Source organism: Bubalus bubalis, chromosome 11 (genome assembly GCF_019923935.1).
Source record: "Bubalus bubalis isolate 160015118507 breed Murrah chromosome 11, NDDB_SH_1, whole genome shotgun sequence".
Taxonomy (NCBI): Eukaryota; Metazoa; Chordata; class Mammalia; order Artiodactyla; family Bovidae; genus Bubalus; species Bubalus bubalis.
The window spans coordinates 78760665-78777637 of record NC_059167.1 but is presented as its reverse complement, the minus strand read 5'-3'; the positions used below and the strand labels follow the sequence as shown (position 1 = coordinate 78777637).

The following is a 16973-nucleotide window of genomic DNA, read 5'->3' as shown; positions in this document are numbered from 1 at the left end:
TTTTTTGTTTTTAATTGGAAGGTAATTACTTTATACTCTAGCGATGGTTTCTGCCATACATCAACATGAATCAGCCACAGGCATACACATGTCCCCTCCTTGTTAAACCTCACTTCCACCCCCTTCCCCATTCCACCCCTCTAGGGTGTTACAGAGCATCGGCTTTGAGTTCCCTGTATCATACAGCAAATTCCCACTGGCTATCTATTTTACATATAGTAATGTATATATTTCAGTACTACTCTCTCAAGTCTTCCCACCCTCTCCCTTCCTCACTGTGACCAAAAGTCTGTTCTTTATGTCTGCGTCTCGTTTGCTGCACTGCAAATAGGTTCTTCATCACCATCTTTCTAGATTCCATATGGATGCATTAATACATGATATTTGTCTTTCTCATTCTGGCTTTCTTCACCCTGTGCAATAGGTTTTAAGTTCATCCACTTCATTAGAACTGACTCAAATGTGCTCCTTTTTATAAAGGAGCTACCCCACGTCTGAGGCCAGGGGCGGTGGCTGAGAGGAGCTACCCCACATCCGAGGTCAGGGGCGATGCTGAGAGTGCCAGGCTGTGATGGTGCAGGAACGGCCGAGAGGAGCTACCCCACATCCAAGGAGCGGTGGCTGCACAGGTGAAGGAGGGCTGAGAGGAGCTACTCCATGTTCAAGGTCAGGAGGGGTGGCGGTGAGGAGATACCACTCATCCGAGGTAAGGAGCAGCGGATGAGCTTAGCTGGAGCAGCCATGAAGAGATACCCCACATCCAAGGTAAGAGAAACCCAAGTAAGATGGTAGGTGTTGCGAGAGGGCATCAGAGGGCAGACACACTAAAACAATAATCACAGAAAACTAGTCAATCTAATCACACAGACCACATCCTTGTCTAACTCAATGAAACTAAGCCATGCCACGTGGGGCCACCCAAGATGGGTGGGTCATGGTGGAGAGGTTTGACAGAATGTGGTCCACTGGAGAAGGGAATGGCAAACCACTTCAGTATTCTTTCCTTGAGAATCCCATGAACAATATGAAAAGGCAAAATGATAGGATACTGAAAGACGAACTCCCCAGGTCAGTAGGTGCCCAATATGCTACTGGAGATCAGCGGAGAAATAACTCCAGAAAGAATGAAGGGATGGAGCCACAACAAAAACAATACCCAGTTGTGGATGTGACTGGTGATAGAAGCAAGGTCCGATGCTGTAAAGAGCAATATTGCATAGGAACCTGGAACGTTAGGTCCATGAATCAAGGCAAATTGGAAGTGGTCAAACAGGACATGGCAAGAGTGAACGTCAACATTCTAGGAATCAGCGAACTAAAATGGACTGGAATGGGTGAGTTTAACTCAGATGACCTTTATATCTACTACTGTGGGCATGAATACCTTAGAAGAAATGGAGTAGCCATCATGGTCAACAAGAGTCTGAAATGCAATACTTGGATGCAATCTAAAAAACCACAGAATGATCTCTGTTTATTTCCAAGGCAAATCATTCAATATCACAATAATCCAAGTCTATGCCCCAACCAGTAACGCTGAAGAAGCTGAAGTTAAACGGTTCTATGAAGACCTAAAAGACCTTTTAGAATTAACAGCCAAAAAAGATGTTCTTTTCATTATAGGGGACTGGAATGCAAAAGTAGAAAGTCAAGAAACACCTGGAGTAACAGGCAAATTTGGCCTTGGAATATTGAATGAAGTTGGGCAAAGGCTAATAGAGTTTTGCCAAGAAAATGCACTAGTCATAGCAAACAACCCCTTCCAACAACACAAGAGAAGACTCTACACATGGACATCACCAGATGGTCAATACTGAAATCAGATTGATTATATTCTTTGCAGCCAAAGATGGAGAAGCTCTATACTGTCAGCAAAAACAAGACCAGGAGCTGTCTGTGGCTCAGATCATGAACTCCTTATTGCCAAATTCAGACTTAAAGTGAAGAAAGGAGGGAAAACCACTAGGCCATTCAGGTATGACCTAAATCAAATCCCTTATGATTATACAGTGGAAGTGAGAAATAGATTTAAGGGTCTAGATCTGATAGATAGAGTGCCTGATGAACTATGGACGGGAGTTCGTGACATTGTACAGGAGACAGGGATCAAGACCATCCCCATGGAAAACAAAAAAGCAAAATGGCTGTCTGGGGAGGCCTTACAAATAGCTGTGAAAAGAAGAGAAGTGAAAAGCAAAGGAGAAAAGGAAAGATATAAGCATCTGAATGCAGAGTTCCAAAGAATAGCAAGAAGAGATAAGAAAGCCTTCCTCAGCGATCAATGCAAAGAAATAGAGGAAAACAACAGAATGGGAAAAACTAGAGATCTTTTCAAGAAAACTAGAGATACCAAGGGAACATTTCATGCAAAGATGGGCTCGATAAAGGACAGAAATGGTATGGACCTAACAGAAGCAGAAGATATCAAGAAGAGGCGGCAAGAATACACAGAAGAACTGTACAAAAAAGATCTTCATGACCAAGATAATCACGATGCTGTGATCACTGACCTAGAGCCAGACATCCTGGAATGTGAAGTCAAGTGGGCCTTAGAAAGCATCACTACGAACAAAGCTAGTGGAGGTGATGGAGTTCCAGTTGAGCTAGTTCAAATCCTGAAAGATGATACTGTGAAAGTGCTGAAATCAATATGCCATCAAATTTGGAAAACGCAGTGGCCACAGGACTGGAAAAGGTCAGTTTTCATTCCAATCGCAAAGAAAGGCAATGCCGAAGAATGCTCAAACTACCACACAATTGCACTCAACTCACATGCTAGTAAAGTAATGCTCAAAATTCTCCATGCCAGGCTTCAACAATACATGAACTGTGAACATCCAGATGTTCAAGCTGGTTTTAGAAAAGGCAGAGGAACCAGAGATCAAATTGCCAACATCCACTGGATCATCGAAAAAGCAAGAAAGTTCCAGAAAAACATCTATTTCTACTTTATTGACATTGCCAAAGCCTTTGACTGTGTGGATCACAATAAACTGTGGAAAATTATGAAAGAGATGGGCATACCAGACCACCTGACCTGCCTCTTGAGAAACCTATATGCAGGTCAGGAAGCAACAGTTAGAACTGGACATGGAACAACAGACTGCTTCCAAATAGGAAAAGGAGTTCATCAAAGCTGTATATTGTCACCCTGCTTATTTAACTTATATGCCGAGTACATCATGAGAAACACTGGGCTCGAATAAGCACAAGCTGGAGTCAAGATTGCCAGGAGAAATATCAATAACCTCAGATATGAAGATGACACCACCCTTATGGCAGAAAGTGAAGAGGAACTAAAAAGCCTCTTGATGAAAGTGAAAGAGGAGAGTGAAAAAGTTGGCCTAAACCTCAACATTCAGAAAACTAAGATCATAGCATCTGGTCCCATCACTTCATGGGAAATAACAGATGGGGAAACAGTGGCTACAGTGTCAGACTTTACTTTTTGGGCTCCAAAATCACTGCAGATGTTGATTCCATCCATGAAATTAAAAGACACTTACTCCTTGGAAGGAAAGTTATGCCCAACCTAGATAGCATATTCAAAAGCAAAGACATTACTTTGCCAACAAAGGTCTGTCTAGTCAAGGCTATGGTTTTTCCTGAGGTCATGTATGGATGTGAGAGTTGGACTGTGAAGGAAGCTGAGTGCTGAGGAATCGATGCTTTTAAACTGTGGTGTTGGAGAAGACTCTTGAGAGTCGCTTGGACTGCAAGGAGATCCAACCAGTCCATTCTGAAGGAGATCAGCCCTGGGATTTCTTTGGAGGGAATGATGCTAAAGCTGAAACTCCAGTACTTTGGCAACCTCATGTGAAGAATTGCCTCATTGGAAAAGACTCTGATGCTGGGAGGGATTTGGCGCAGGAGAAGAAGGGGACGACAGAGGATGAGATGGCTGGATGGCATCGCCGACTTGATGGACATGAGTTTGAGTGAACTCCAGGAGTTGGTGATGGACAGGGAGGCCTGGTGTGCTGCAGTTCACGGGTCGCAAACAGTCGGACATGACTGAGCAACTGAACTGAACTGAATACTCCATTGTGCATATGTACCAAAACTTCTTTATCCATTCATCTGTCAATGGATGTCTAGGTTGCTTCCTTGTCCTAGCTATTGTAAATAGTGCTTCAATATACTGGGGTACATGTGTATTTTTCAATTATGGTAGAACCACAATTTTGTTGTGAGTGACGACATGCTGAGATTGAAAAGATCCTGATATCCCAAACTAGAAAGCATATTGAAAAGAAGAGACATTACTTTGCCAACAAGGTCTGTATAGTCAAACCTATGATTTTTCCAGTAGTCATGTATGGATGTGAGAGTTGAACCATGAAGAAAGCTGAGTGCAGAAGAATAGATGCTTTTGAACTGTGGTGTTGGAGAAGACTCTTGAGAGTCCCTTGGACTGCAAGGAGATCCAACCAGTCCATTTTAAAGGAGATGGGTCCTGGGTGTTCTTTGGAAGGAATGATGCTAAGGCTGAAACTCCAGTACTTTGGCCACCTCATGAGAAGAGTTGACTCATTGGAAAAGACTCTGATGCTGGGAGGGATTGGGGGCAGGAGGAGAAGGGGATGACAGAGGATGAGATGGCTGGATGGCATCACTGACTCGATGGACTTGAGTCTGAGTGAACTCCGGGAGTTGATGATGGACAGCGAGGCCTGGCGTGCTGCGATACATGGGGTCGCAAAGAGTCGGACACTACTGAGCGACTGAACTGAACTGAACTGAGAGTGCTCCATAGTGGTCCAAAATTGTTGGGTCAACTAGCTCATAGGCAGCCACTAGCCCTCCATTCTCTCCTGAGGACCATCTACAAATTATCAGGAACAAAAGATCTGTCGGCTTGGGTGGGGATTTTTAAGTAAACTTACTCCTTCCTCAAAATGTCAGTTAATGGAAACTACTATCTTAAACTATTTTGTCAAATTGCATCTTCAAAGTTGAATGTGATTTTTCCAATCTATTTCAAAATAAGTCTACAACAAATTATCAAAGGTTTTCTATGAGTGAGATCTTTTTCTAAGTCTTTAAACCTTAAAAACTGAATTCAGCTCTGTCGACTTACAAAACGTTGCAGTATAATAGGAACGACAAGGACATGTGTGTATGTGTGTGTGTTCATATACAAAGTGGCACATGAGATAGTACAACATGAATCCAGAAATAAGGAGACATTTCTTATAACAGAGAACAGTCAGAAAAAAGATTAATGAGAACAAAATCACTTTGTCTTTTTCCTGGAAATGATAGAAAGGAATGTTATCAGAGGTTATGTAGAGATATCGGGTTGGGAGTAAACTAAAGACTAGAGACACTTTTTAGATGAAACTAAGAGTAGGAGATGACAGACAGGTGGAAGTAATTTGGGAGATATGAAGTAAAGTGTTCTATTATACTATGCATTTCAAAATTTTAAAGGACATATGAATATATTATTAACCTATCTCTCCTCTCTATATGTAATAGTATACAGTTTGCAACTTGAGTTATGGAATTCAGTTATACATCCTGATGACCTATTGATACTAACACCCTGCTTCATAATAATTAAGTCCCCTTTATACGAACCTTCAAGTTTCCAACTTTAAAAGATGCAAACATGCATTCTCATGTCCAGTCACTTAAGTCAGTTCACATATCTGGTATAATTTTCAAGGTACTGTAATTTTATTTTGTTTTCTTTATTTTTGTATTTGTCCTTTATGTATTATTTGTGTGAAAGGTATTTTTATTAAATAAATATTATTTATTAATAAATAAATATTAAATTAATAAATAAACATATTAAGTAAATTAATATATTAAATTAATATTAAATATAATAAATAAATATTGATAAATAAATATTAAATATTATTTAATAAAACATAATGTGATTATTATATAAATATTAAAAACTATTATTTGTGTGAAAAATATTTGTGTAAAAACCTATTACAGCACAGTACTATATAATCGATTGCGTTAGTTGGACAAAGCTAGCTTTGTTGGACTTAAAAACAAATTGGAGTTGTGCACACGCTCTCAGAATGGAACTCATTTGTATGTAGGGGGCTTAATGTAGAATAGATTTGCAATACAGCTTTTGAATTCATTTTCTGAGAAACACTTTGTATTTCTTTTTTCCAACTATTACCACCCTCAAGTGCCGCAATAATGTTTCAAGCGTGTCTCCTGAGCAGAGGCCAGAATGAAGTGAAAGAATAAGCTAGGTGGCTACCTGGAGGAAAAGCACTCAAGGTACAGGAAGAGCTGCAGAGACCCCAGGGCAGGAAAGCAATCGCCATGTCAGAGCAACATCAAATGTGGTGAAGGTGGAGAGAGTAAGGAGGAGACAGTGACTCATGTCAGAGAGGGGGCAGGCAACCAGATGGAGTAGTCCTACAGGTTGTAGTAAGAATCTGCTTTTCATCTCAGTGAGATGAAAAACCACTGGAGAGTTGTGAGCACGGAAGCCACATGATCTGAATTATGTTCTCAAAAGCTCATTCCACTGGGTGGAGACCAGACTGAAGAGGGGCAAGAAGGAAAGAAGAGAGATCAGGTAGGGTTATTATTGCCACCCCCAGGCAAGAGATGAGAGTGGCTTGGATCAGGTAAGAGCAGAGTTGGAAGTGAAAAGTGATCAATTCTGGGCCTGCTTTGAAGAAAGAGCTAATTGACTTTCCTAACAGATCAAATGACTATATGAGAAAAATTGAGGAGATAAGGGAAACTTCAAGGTTTCTGACCAAGGTGATTAGAGAATTTCATAGACAGGGCTGCCTTTTGCCTAAATGAGGATGAATTCACAAAAAGCAGCTGGAAGGTATGGAGGGTGAAGTAGCTGGAGTGGTGGAAATCAGAAGATCACCTAGAGATATACCAAGAAGATGCCCCAATGGGGATGTCAGATAGATCATTCAATATACAAGTTCAGAAATCAGAGGAGTCAGGTGGGTTTCAGATATAAATGCTGATATTTAAATAGTTTTTAAAGCCAAGAGACTGGATACAATTAGCTGGAAATAAATTGTTGGTAGAAAGTAAAGAGTTCTAAGAAAAAATTCTTGAGGCATTCCAATGTTTAGAGATCAAGGGGATGAAGGAAAACCCCTCAAAGGAGACTGAGAAGGAGCAACTGATAACAGGAAGAGAACCAAGATAGTGCTCGGTCTCTAAATCTAAATAAAGAATTTCAAGAAGGGAGCATTCTATAATCTCAAATGTCATTGTTATTTGCTATAAAATTCATATGTTGAAACTCTAATCCTCCAATGTCATTGCATTTGAAGGTGGGGTCTTTGAGAGGCAATTAGGGTGGAGCCCTCGCTGTGGGATTTGTACCTTTATAAGAGATGCAAGACAGGCTGTTTCTCTCTCTACTCTGCATGTGAAGCTACAATGAGAAGCGAGCAGTCTGTAAACCAGAGAAGGGATCTCACCAGAAACTCACCATGCTGGCACACTGACCTCAGACTTCCAGCCTCCAGAATGGTGAGAAACAAATAAATCCATATTGTTTATAATCCACTTGGTCTATTGTATTTTGGTCCAAACAAAGACACTGCTTTAAGTAGTTAAAAATACTAGCTGGAATAATAAATGCATGTAAACACAAATAAAAATAGGCAAATTTTCCTATTAAGATACAGAGACAATCTGAATACTATTCAAATCTTGTGTAGGAGACACAAAAATAATGCAATGAAGTGATAGAAATGTTAAAAGTCTGTGATTGGGCTCCCTGCTGGACTCAGGTGGTTCAGTGAGCATCACATTCAAAAAAGGAAGGATGGATATGAGTGTCATCGCAGATATGGGATGGGGAGAGATTATTCCTTTGGTGCTAAAGGGGAAAGAGTAAATTAGATCAGGGACTTTTCTTTAACATCAGAATGGAACATGTAATGTTAATTATTTAATCAATGCAAATTAATAAAAAACAAAAATTTTCTTTGTCAGTCAGAAAGTCTAAATATGACTCGGTCTCAGGTGAACAACTTTGATATTTGTTAAAGCCATACAAAAGAATGACTTGGGCACCACATGTTTATGTGCAGAAAGGGAAAGTCCCATTCCAGTTGTCAATGGTCAGAACAGACAGGTATACGGTGCCAAATTAAGGAGACCTCACACTAAGGAGAATGTCAACAGAGGAGTATCTGCAGAGAAACCTGAGCTACATTCTAACAGTAAGAAAATATAGCACACATACAAATGATTCTGGAAAGAATTGTGAGAAAAAGAAGAATACACTTACACAAACTCAATAAAGCGGGAAGGAGTGAAGCCAGGAGAGCAGGAACGAGAAGAACTTCTGTAGGTACAGAGGACACAGCAGCAAATTGACACAGACACTCAACACAGCAAAGCAATAAGCATCCCATGCAGGTAGGAGAGAGGGTCTGTCATTCAAGGAGCACTCCTTCTGTGGTCTAATAATAAGATGCAACTCTAAAGGGGAAGACTTCCCTACCCAACTTATTTTAGCGTAGAGAACACTGAAACCTAATGCTGAAAAAATTAAGCAGAGAAATCTCCGCTGAAATGAAAGTCTGGTCAGCTGGGGTCCTTTTGACAAGGTCAAAACAATGTCCTTCTTTCTGAGCACTTGTTGACTTGTATCAGTTTGAAATCAGTTCTCCCTTGTGCTTCTATTTACTTGTTGATCCTGTTGATAGACTTTCTTTCACATGTAAGACCAAATCATATGGTCAGTTTGAAAGTTTATATGAAACTAAAAAATAAAAAAAAAATGGGGCCTAATTAAAATCAGAAGCTTTTGCACAACAAAGGAAACTCTAAGCAAGGTGGAAAGACAGCCTTCAGAATGGGAGGAAATAATAGCAAATGAAGCAACTGACAAACAACTAATCTCGAGAATATACAAGCAACTCCTGCAACTCAATTCCAGAAAAATAAACGAGCCAATTAAAAAATGGACCAAAGAACTAAATAGACATTTCTCCAAAGAAGACATACAGATGGCTAACAAACACATGAAAAGATGCTCAACACCACTCATTATCAGAGAAATGCAAATCAAAACCACAATGAGGTACCATTTCACGCCAGTCAGAATGGCTGCGATCCAAAAGTCTACAAGCAATAAATGCTGGAGAAGGTGTGGAGAAAGGGGAACCCTCTAACACTGTTGGTGGGAATGCAAACTAGTACAGCCACTATGGAGAACAGTGTGGAGATTCCTTAAAAAACTAGAAATCGAACTGCCATATTACCCAGCAATCCCACTGCTGGGCATACACACCGAGGAAACCAGAATTGAAAGAGACACATGTACTCCAGTGTTCATTGCAGCACTGTGTATAATATCCAGGACATGGAAGCAACCTAGATGTTCATCAGCAAATGAATGGATAAGAAAGTTCAATTCAGTCAGTCAGTCGTGTCCAACTCTTTGTGACCCCATGAATCACAGCATGCCAGGCCTCCCTGTCCATCACCAACTCCCGGAGTTCACTCAGACTCAGGTGCATCGAGTCAGTGATGCCATCCAGCCATCTCATCCTCTGTTGTCCCCTTCTCTTCCTGCCCCCAACCCCTCCCAGCATCAGAGTCTTTTCCAATGAGTCAACTCTTTGCATGAGGTGGCCAAAGTACTGGAGTTTAAGCTTTCGCATCATTCCTTCCAAAGAAATCCCAGTGCTGATCTCCTTCAGAATGGACTGGTTGGATCTCCTTGCAGTCCAAGGGACTCTCAAGGGTCTTCTCCAACACCACAGTTCAAAAGCACCAATTCTTTCACACTCAGCTTTATTCACAGTCCAACTCTCACATCCATACATGACCACAGGAAAAACCGTAGCCTTGACTAGACAGACCTTTGTTGGCAAAGTGATGCCTCTTCTTTTGAATATGCTATCTAGGTTGGTCATAACTTTCCTTCCAAGGAGTAAGCGTCTTTTAATTTCATGGCTGCAGTCACCATCTGTAGTGATTTTGGAGCCCAAAAAAATAAAGTCTGACACTGTTTCCACTGTTTCCCCATCTATTTCCCATGAAGTGATGGGACCAGATGCCATGATCTTAGTTTTCTAAATGTTGAGTTTTAAGCCAACATTTTCACTCTCCTCCTTCACTTTCATCAAGAGGCTTTTTAGTTCCTCTTCACTTTCTGCCATAAGGGTGATGTCATCTGCATATCTAAGGTTATTGATATTTCTCTCGGCAATCTTGACTCCAGCTTGTGTTTCTTCCAGTCCAGCATTTCTCATGATGTACTCTGCTTATAAATTAAATAAGCAGGGTGACAATATACATCCTTGATGAACCTCTTTTCCTATTTGGAACCAGTCTGTTGTTCCATGTCCAGTTCTAACTGTTGCTTCCTGACCTGCATATAGGTTTCTCAAGAGGCAGATCAGGTGGTCTGGTATTCCCATCTCTTTCAGAATTTCCCACAGTTTATTGTGATCCTTACAGTCAAAGCCTTTGGCATAGTCAAGAAAGCAGAAATAGATGTTTTTCTGAAACTCTCTTGCTTTTTCGATGATCCAGTGGATGTTGGCAATTTGATCTCTGGTTCCTCTGCCTTTTCTAAAACCAGCTTGAACATCCGGACGTTCATGGTTCACATATTGCTGAAGCCTGGCTTGGAGAATTTTGAGCATTACTTTACTAGCATGTGAGATGAGTGCAATTGTACGGTAGTTTGAGCATTCTTTGGCATTGCCTTTCTTTGGGATCAGAATGAAAACTGACCTTTTCCAGTCCTGTGGTCACTGCTGAGTTTTCCAAATTTGTTGGCATATTGAGTGCAACACTTTCACAGCATCATCTTTCAGGATTTGAACTAGCTCAACTGGAACTCCATCACCTCCACTAGCTTTGTTCGTAGTGATGCTTTCTAAGGCCCACTTGACTTCACATTCCAGGATGTCTGGCTCTAGGTCAGTGATCACACCATTGTGATTATCTTGGTCTTGAAGATCTTTTTTTGTACAGTTCTTCTGTGTATTCTTGCCACCTCTTCTTGATATCTTCTGCTTCTGTTAGGTCCATACCATTTCTGTCCTTTATCGAGCCCATCTTTGCATGAAATGTTCCCTTGGTATCTCTAGTTTTCTTGAAGAGATCTCTAGTCTTTCCCATTCTGTTGTTTTCCTCTATTTCTTTGCACTGATCGCTGAGGAAGGCTTTCTTATCTCTTCTTGCTATTCTTTGGAACTCTGCATTCAGATGCTTATGTCTTTCCTTTTATCTGTGGTACATATACACAATGGAATATTACTCAGCCATTAAAAAGAATACATCTGAATCAGTTCTAATGAGTTGGATGAAACTGGAGCCTATTATACAGAGTGAAGTAAGCCAGAAAGAAAAACACCAATACGTATACTAATGCATATATATGGAATTTAGAAAGATGACAATGATAACCCTGTATGTGAGACAGCAAAAGAGACACAGATGAACAGTTTTTTGGACTCTGTGGGAGAGGGTGAGGGTGGGATGATTTGGGAGAATGGCATTGAAACATGTATATTATCATATGTGAAATGAATCACCAGTCCAGGTTCAATGCAAGATACAGGGTCCTCGGGGCTGGTGCACTGGGATGACCCAGAGGGATGGGATGGGGAGGGAGGTGGGAGGAGGGGTCAGGATAGGGAATACATGTACACCCGTGGCAGATTCATGTCAATATATGACAAAACCAATACAATATTGTAATTAGCCTCCAATTAAAATAAATAAATTTATATTAAAAAAGAAATTTTATATGGCTCAAAATATCTGATCAAACATATGCACTCTCCTCCTTTCTCACCAAGCTTCCTACTGGGATAAAATTTACAAGTATCAACAGGATGATACTACATCTATAATGTGAAAAAAATAAAAATTGAAAGATATCAACAGTTCTCGTAAGACAAAAAGTAAATGCGAGCATTCTGATGGGTGAGACGGAGAGGGAGAAAGCACAGCCCAGAATGAACTATGAGAAGATTTTACTGGACATGCAAGTGAAGGAAACTTACTCCTTAGGAACCTCTAGAGATTCTGGACTGAGAAAGGATAAGTGTGATGGAGGGCAGGAGGGACAGCACATGGGGACGAACTGAAGGTCACTATGTGGAATAGTTATACTAGTCTCTCTGCTGCTGGACTTACATGTGAGACGCGTAGTAGGCTAGCCTGTATGTGGACACCTGATGTTCACTAAGGTTGAAATAAAACACCTGGAGTGCTGATTTTTCCTGTGAGTACTTAACAGAGCTAAGTGAGGTGCAGTCGCTCAGCCGTATCCAACTCTTTGCGACCCCATGGACTGTAGCCTACCAGGCTCCTCTGTCCATGGGATTTTCCAGAGTGGATTGCTATTTCCTTCTCCAGGGGATCTTCCTGACCCAGGGATCGAACCCAGGTCTCCTGCATTGTAGACAGATGCTTTACCGTCTGAGCTACCAGGGGAGTAACAGAGCTAAGCCACCTTCAAACTGATATTAGGTGGAAAGGAGAGGAAGAAACAAGTTAATAAGCAGTTCCCTGCTCTTTCATCCTAAAAAGAAGCCTGCCAAGTAACATGGTAAGTCCACATGGCCAGACTACTGGCCAAGAATCCCATTCAGGTAGAAACTTTGTGGAGAACAGGGACACAGTGACATAAGAAGTCCATCCCACTACCCAGTTCTTCATTCTTAAATATAAACCAAGAACAAAGTAACACTAGTCATTAATAAGTGTAGATGGTATTTCTTTCCATACCTTGAAGCACCAAGTCATAAACTGTGAATATGAGAGTCATTATACCTGGAACCAAAGTTGTGGCAGAATGTCATGCTTTATGGTCTCGTAGGGAAATGCATATTTGCAGAATGACCAAAGAATCTAAGAAAATAATATAATGGTTCCTTGGTCACTACTCTCAAAAAATCTGGAGTCTTAGCTTTGAATAATAATTATTTATATTTTTAAAATTTTTCTCTCTTAAGTTCTTTACCATACATTATTTTAATTTTTCCAGATTGGTAAGAAATAGAAAGGTCTTCCTGGTGGCTCAGATGGTAAAGAATGCACCTGCAGTTTGGGAGACTTGGGTTCAATCCCTGCAATTAAGGAGACCTTGAGAAGATCCCCTGGAGAAGGGAATGGTTACCCACTCCAGTAGTCTGACCTGCAGAATTCCATGGACAGAGGAGCCTGGCAGGCCACAGTTCATGGGGTCGCAAAGAGTCGGACACAACTGAGCAGCTAACACTTTGACTTTTCACTTTTCCCAATTAACAAGAAGATTCTGGCCTGGAGAATTTCATGGACTGTATAGTCCATGAGGTCGCAAAGAGTTGGACATGACTGAGTGACTCTCTTTCACTTTCAAGAAATAGAGAAAGAAATTAACTTTTTAAATACAATTATTTTTAAGTCTACCGTTTATTGAATGCACTCACATGACGAGAGTTCCATGCTAGTAGTAGACACTGCTGGTGCTCAACCTAGACCCCCTTTTCCAGGCCAGTGGACCCACTTCCCAGCTGCTGCAAATGTTGGCTATGCTTGGCTCATAGCTGCCCTCTTTCCCAGAAAACTGATCTACACCAATAAACATCACCATTCTCCAGTAAAGTATACCCATGCTCCAGTGGATGCCTTATTCTAAGATCAGCTGTATGGCCCCCTTGACTCAAGGTGGGAGGGATCAATTCTGTAGGGCATTTCATGCTCCAGAGACCCTCATGAAGTCAGGCTGGATCAAGAGTTCAGCTCAGCCACATTCATTTTTACCCTCTTCCCCTCCCCACTTAACTTGCTTTTCTCAAAATAAGATGAGTGTCAGAAATCCCAACTTTGGCTTTGTTAAGGAAGTCAACCTAAGACAATATGCTACCTCACTTAATCCTAACCCTATCCTGAAATATATAAGAGTATAGTCTGAAATCAAGTCACTCATTAGCAACAAAAGATAATCAGATCAGCACCACAAACCAGGTTCTTTCCAGTGGCACCAGAAGACACACAAGTGGAAAGAGAATTCGAGTATCTTGAGCTCAATACATTTCATGCTCTTTCTCATTGCCTTTCAAGTGCTTTTTCCATGATTTGGAGATATTTCTGAGTCATAAGTTTCCAGACTGAGAACTTGAAGCAAATTCCGATTAGATTACATCCTTCTTTGCATGCTAAGTTGCTTCAGTTGTGTCTGATTCTGTGCGACCCCGTGGGCTGTAGCCTTTTATACTTTTACATCCTTTGAGTCAGTGACTATGTGAACAAAACTGAGTAAAAATCTTAATTAGTCATTTCCAGCTTTTCCTGCTCTTTGGACTAAATAAACAATATCATGTCTAACAGACCACTACTTCAGCTTTACGATGACTGTGACTTCCAATTTTTTTTTCCCTGGATCTATTTGTTGTTGTTCAGTCACTCAGTCATATCTGACTCTTTGCGACCCCATGGTCTGTAGCATGCCAGGCTTCCCTGTCCTTCACCATCTCCTGGATCTTGCACAAACTCATGTCTATTGAGTCGTGATGCCATCCAACCATCTCATCTTCTGTCATCCCTTTCTCCCTTGCCTTCAATCTTTCCCAGCACCAGGGTCTTCCAATGAGTCAACTCTTTGCATCAGGTGACCAAAGTGTTGAAGCTTCAGCATCAGTCCTTCCAATGAATATTCAGGGTTAATTTCCTTTAGGATTGACTGGTTTAATCTCCTTGCAGTCCAAGGGACTCTCAAGAGTCTTCAACATCACAGTTCAAAAGCATCAATTGGTTTCCATCAGATCACAAACATTTTCCCTGGACTTTGGCATAAGTTATAGGACAATTCCACAGTGCCAGTGAGTCAGGAGAGGGCGGATATTCATATCCTTGTTGATATTCCCAGCTCTCTCACCAACATTTTCTAAAACATCCTCAATACCATATGGTCTTTGATAACTGATCCATGTAGGTCTTTAATCACCATAACATTGGTTACTCAGAGATCCTTCTCAGTAAATCTGTACCCCTACACCCTGCTGTGGGTGTGGGATATTCTATGGCTGTAGCTAATTCTGTCTACCATCCCCAGCCACACTCAAGTACACAGGAATCAATGCACTCTCCCACAAGGCTCACACCTGGAACTTTGAGTTCTACTCAGCCTTTACTCAAAAATGGTAACGTAAACCTCTGATCTGAATTCCTGCAACTGTCTAGGCTGTTTGTTTCAACAAGTTCTCGCCTTCTGATGCTAGTCCTTCCATCCACCCATCAAATGGATCCTTATCTAATCTACCAATGGGGTTGCAGTTGAAGATGAAGATGTGTGAAGATGAGGTGGCAGATCTATAACTAAAATAATTCATGACTTACAACTTTTTCAAAATAGTTGCTTAAGACTCCCTTCTGGGACTTCCCTGGAGGTCCAGTGGTTAACACTTGGCCTTCCAATGCAGGGGGACTTTCCAATTCTCTTTCCACTTGTGTGCCTTTCAATCCCTGGTCTGGGGACTAAGATCCCACATGCTTCACAGCCAAAAAGAAAAAAACATAAAATAGAAACAATATTGTAACAAATTCAATAAAGGCTTTAAAAATGGTTCACATAAAAAAAAAACTTAAAAAAAAAGACTTCTGCATTTATGTTTTTCCATTATTTTCTAAAGCAAAGAATATCAAACACCTTGATTAACTACATGGGGAAAGAGCAACATGTACCAGGAACTATGAGGGAGTATCTCAGTTATCATATTAAAATATTGTCATATATAAAAGCATCATAATGCCAATTCCAGTGAGTAAAGTTATGGTACAAAACTAGAGTACAATGAGAAGATTGAAAAATATTTCAGTCATTCAGACCAAACTGTGTCTTTAATTTCCCTTCAGAATCAACTGTTTTCAGAATTATGAAAATACTTCCCTAATCAATCAAACCTTCTACACTGTTACTCTTAATCCTCATCTACAGCTAGAGAGGTAACAGAATGTCTGTGCCCTGCAGCCTAAGCTCTCCAAGAGGCACTGCCAGGGCCCCAGCAGGTTTGGGCACAGGCTGCAGGTGCCTGGGGAGCACTGTGTGCTCACTGCACAGAGGTAGGTGGCTGAGTCGCTGGGCTCGGAGTCTCTGATACGCAGGGAGACATGCTTGTTGGTTCTATTGGACTGCGCTGTAAATTTTCCTTCCTCTTTGTTGTTGTTGGCATACACTTGCAGCAGAAACTCAGGGCCTTTCCCAGGGTACTGTCTGTACCATGCGAAGTACTGAGAAGTGCTGTCAGAATAAGTGCAGCCGAGAGAGGCGGTGTCTCCCTCTGGGACAGGTAGAGACGCAGGACTGTGCTCCACTGTGTTCTGCTGGCTGCTCACCGCTGTGCAAAGAGACAGTGAACGCTCAGTCAGAGAAGGTGGGTTAGGTAGTGATGCTTCCTCTCCAGAATTCAAGTTGTCTTTTCAGAGGCCTCCCACCTCTACCATCCCTTATTTAAGGGAAATAGTGTTCATGTTTCTCCATGAGCCTAGAAGGGACAATGACTCCAAATAGTGTATTTTATGGTCCCATAGAAATGCCCCAAACTTACAGATCAACTGAAGCCACAGGATCACTAATAAAACTCTTGAGGATTTCATCATTCTTTCCTCCTCTGGTTCACTGAGGATTCAAATTTTAAGCCCTAAAAAAAAAAGAGAGAGAGAGATAGAGTAGACCTCAGACATTTCAATTCTTCTGCTTTAGAAATCATAAAAAGAGCCTGTTCAGTCAAAGACAAAAGAGACTTTTTTCATTACCCATGCAACAACCACCAAGCTCCTCCTCTCTCCTCCTGCTTTCTCCCTCCCTCTCTCTCTCTCCCTTTCTCTCTCTCTCTCTCTCTTTCTCACACACACACACAGGAAGGAATACAAGAGCAGGGTCCCTGAGAAGACACTGCCATCTTGTGGACTGAAGACACTGCCATCTTGTGGACTCAAGACCCTAATCAAAGAAGTATTTGAAGCATAGATCTTTACTATGGGAACTGATGAAA

At 41.2% G+C, this 16973-nt stretch overlaps 1 gene segment (V, D, J or C); it reads right to left on the bottom strand.

Moving 5' to 3' along the window:
• Nucleotides 1-15791: 15791 nt before the first annotated feature.
• LOC112577684 lies at nt 15792-16725 on the bottom strand. The segment is given in 2 exon segments: nt 15792-16316; nt 16527-16725. Coding segments are annotated over 2 exon segments (462 nt in total).
• Nucleotides 16726-16973: the final 248 nt, after the last annotated feature.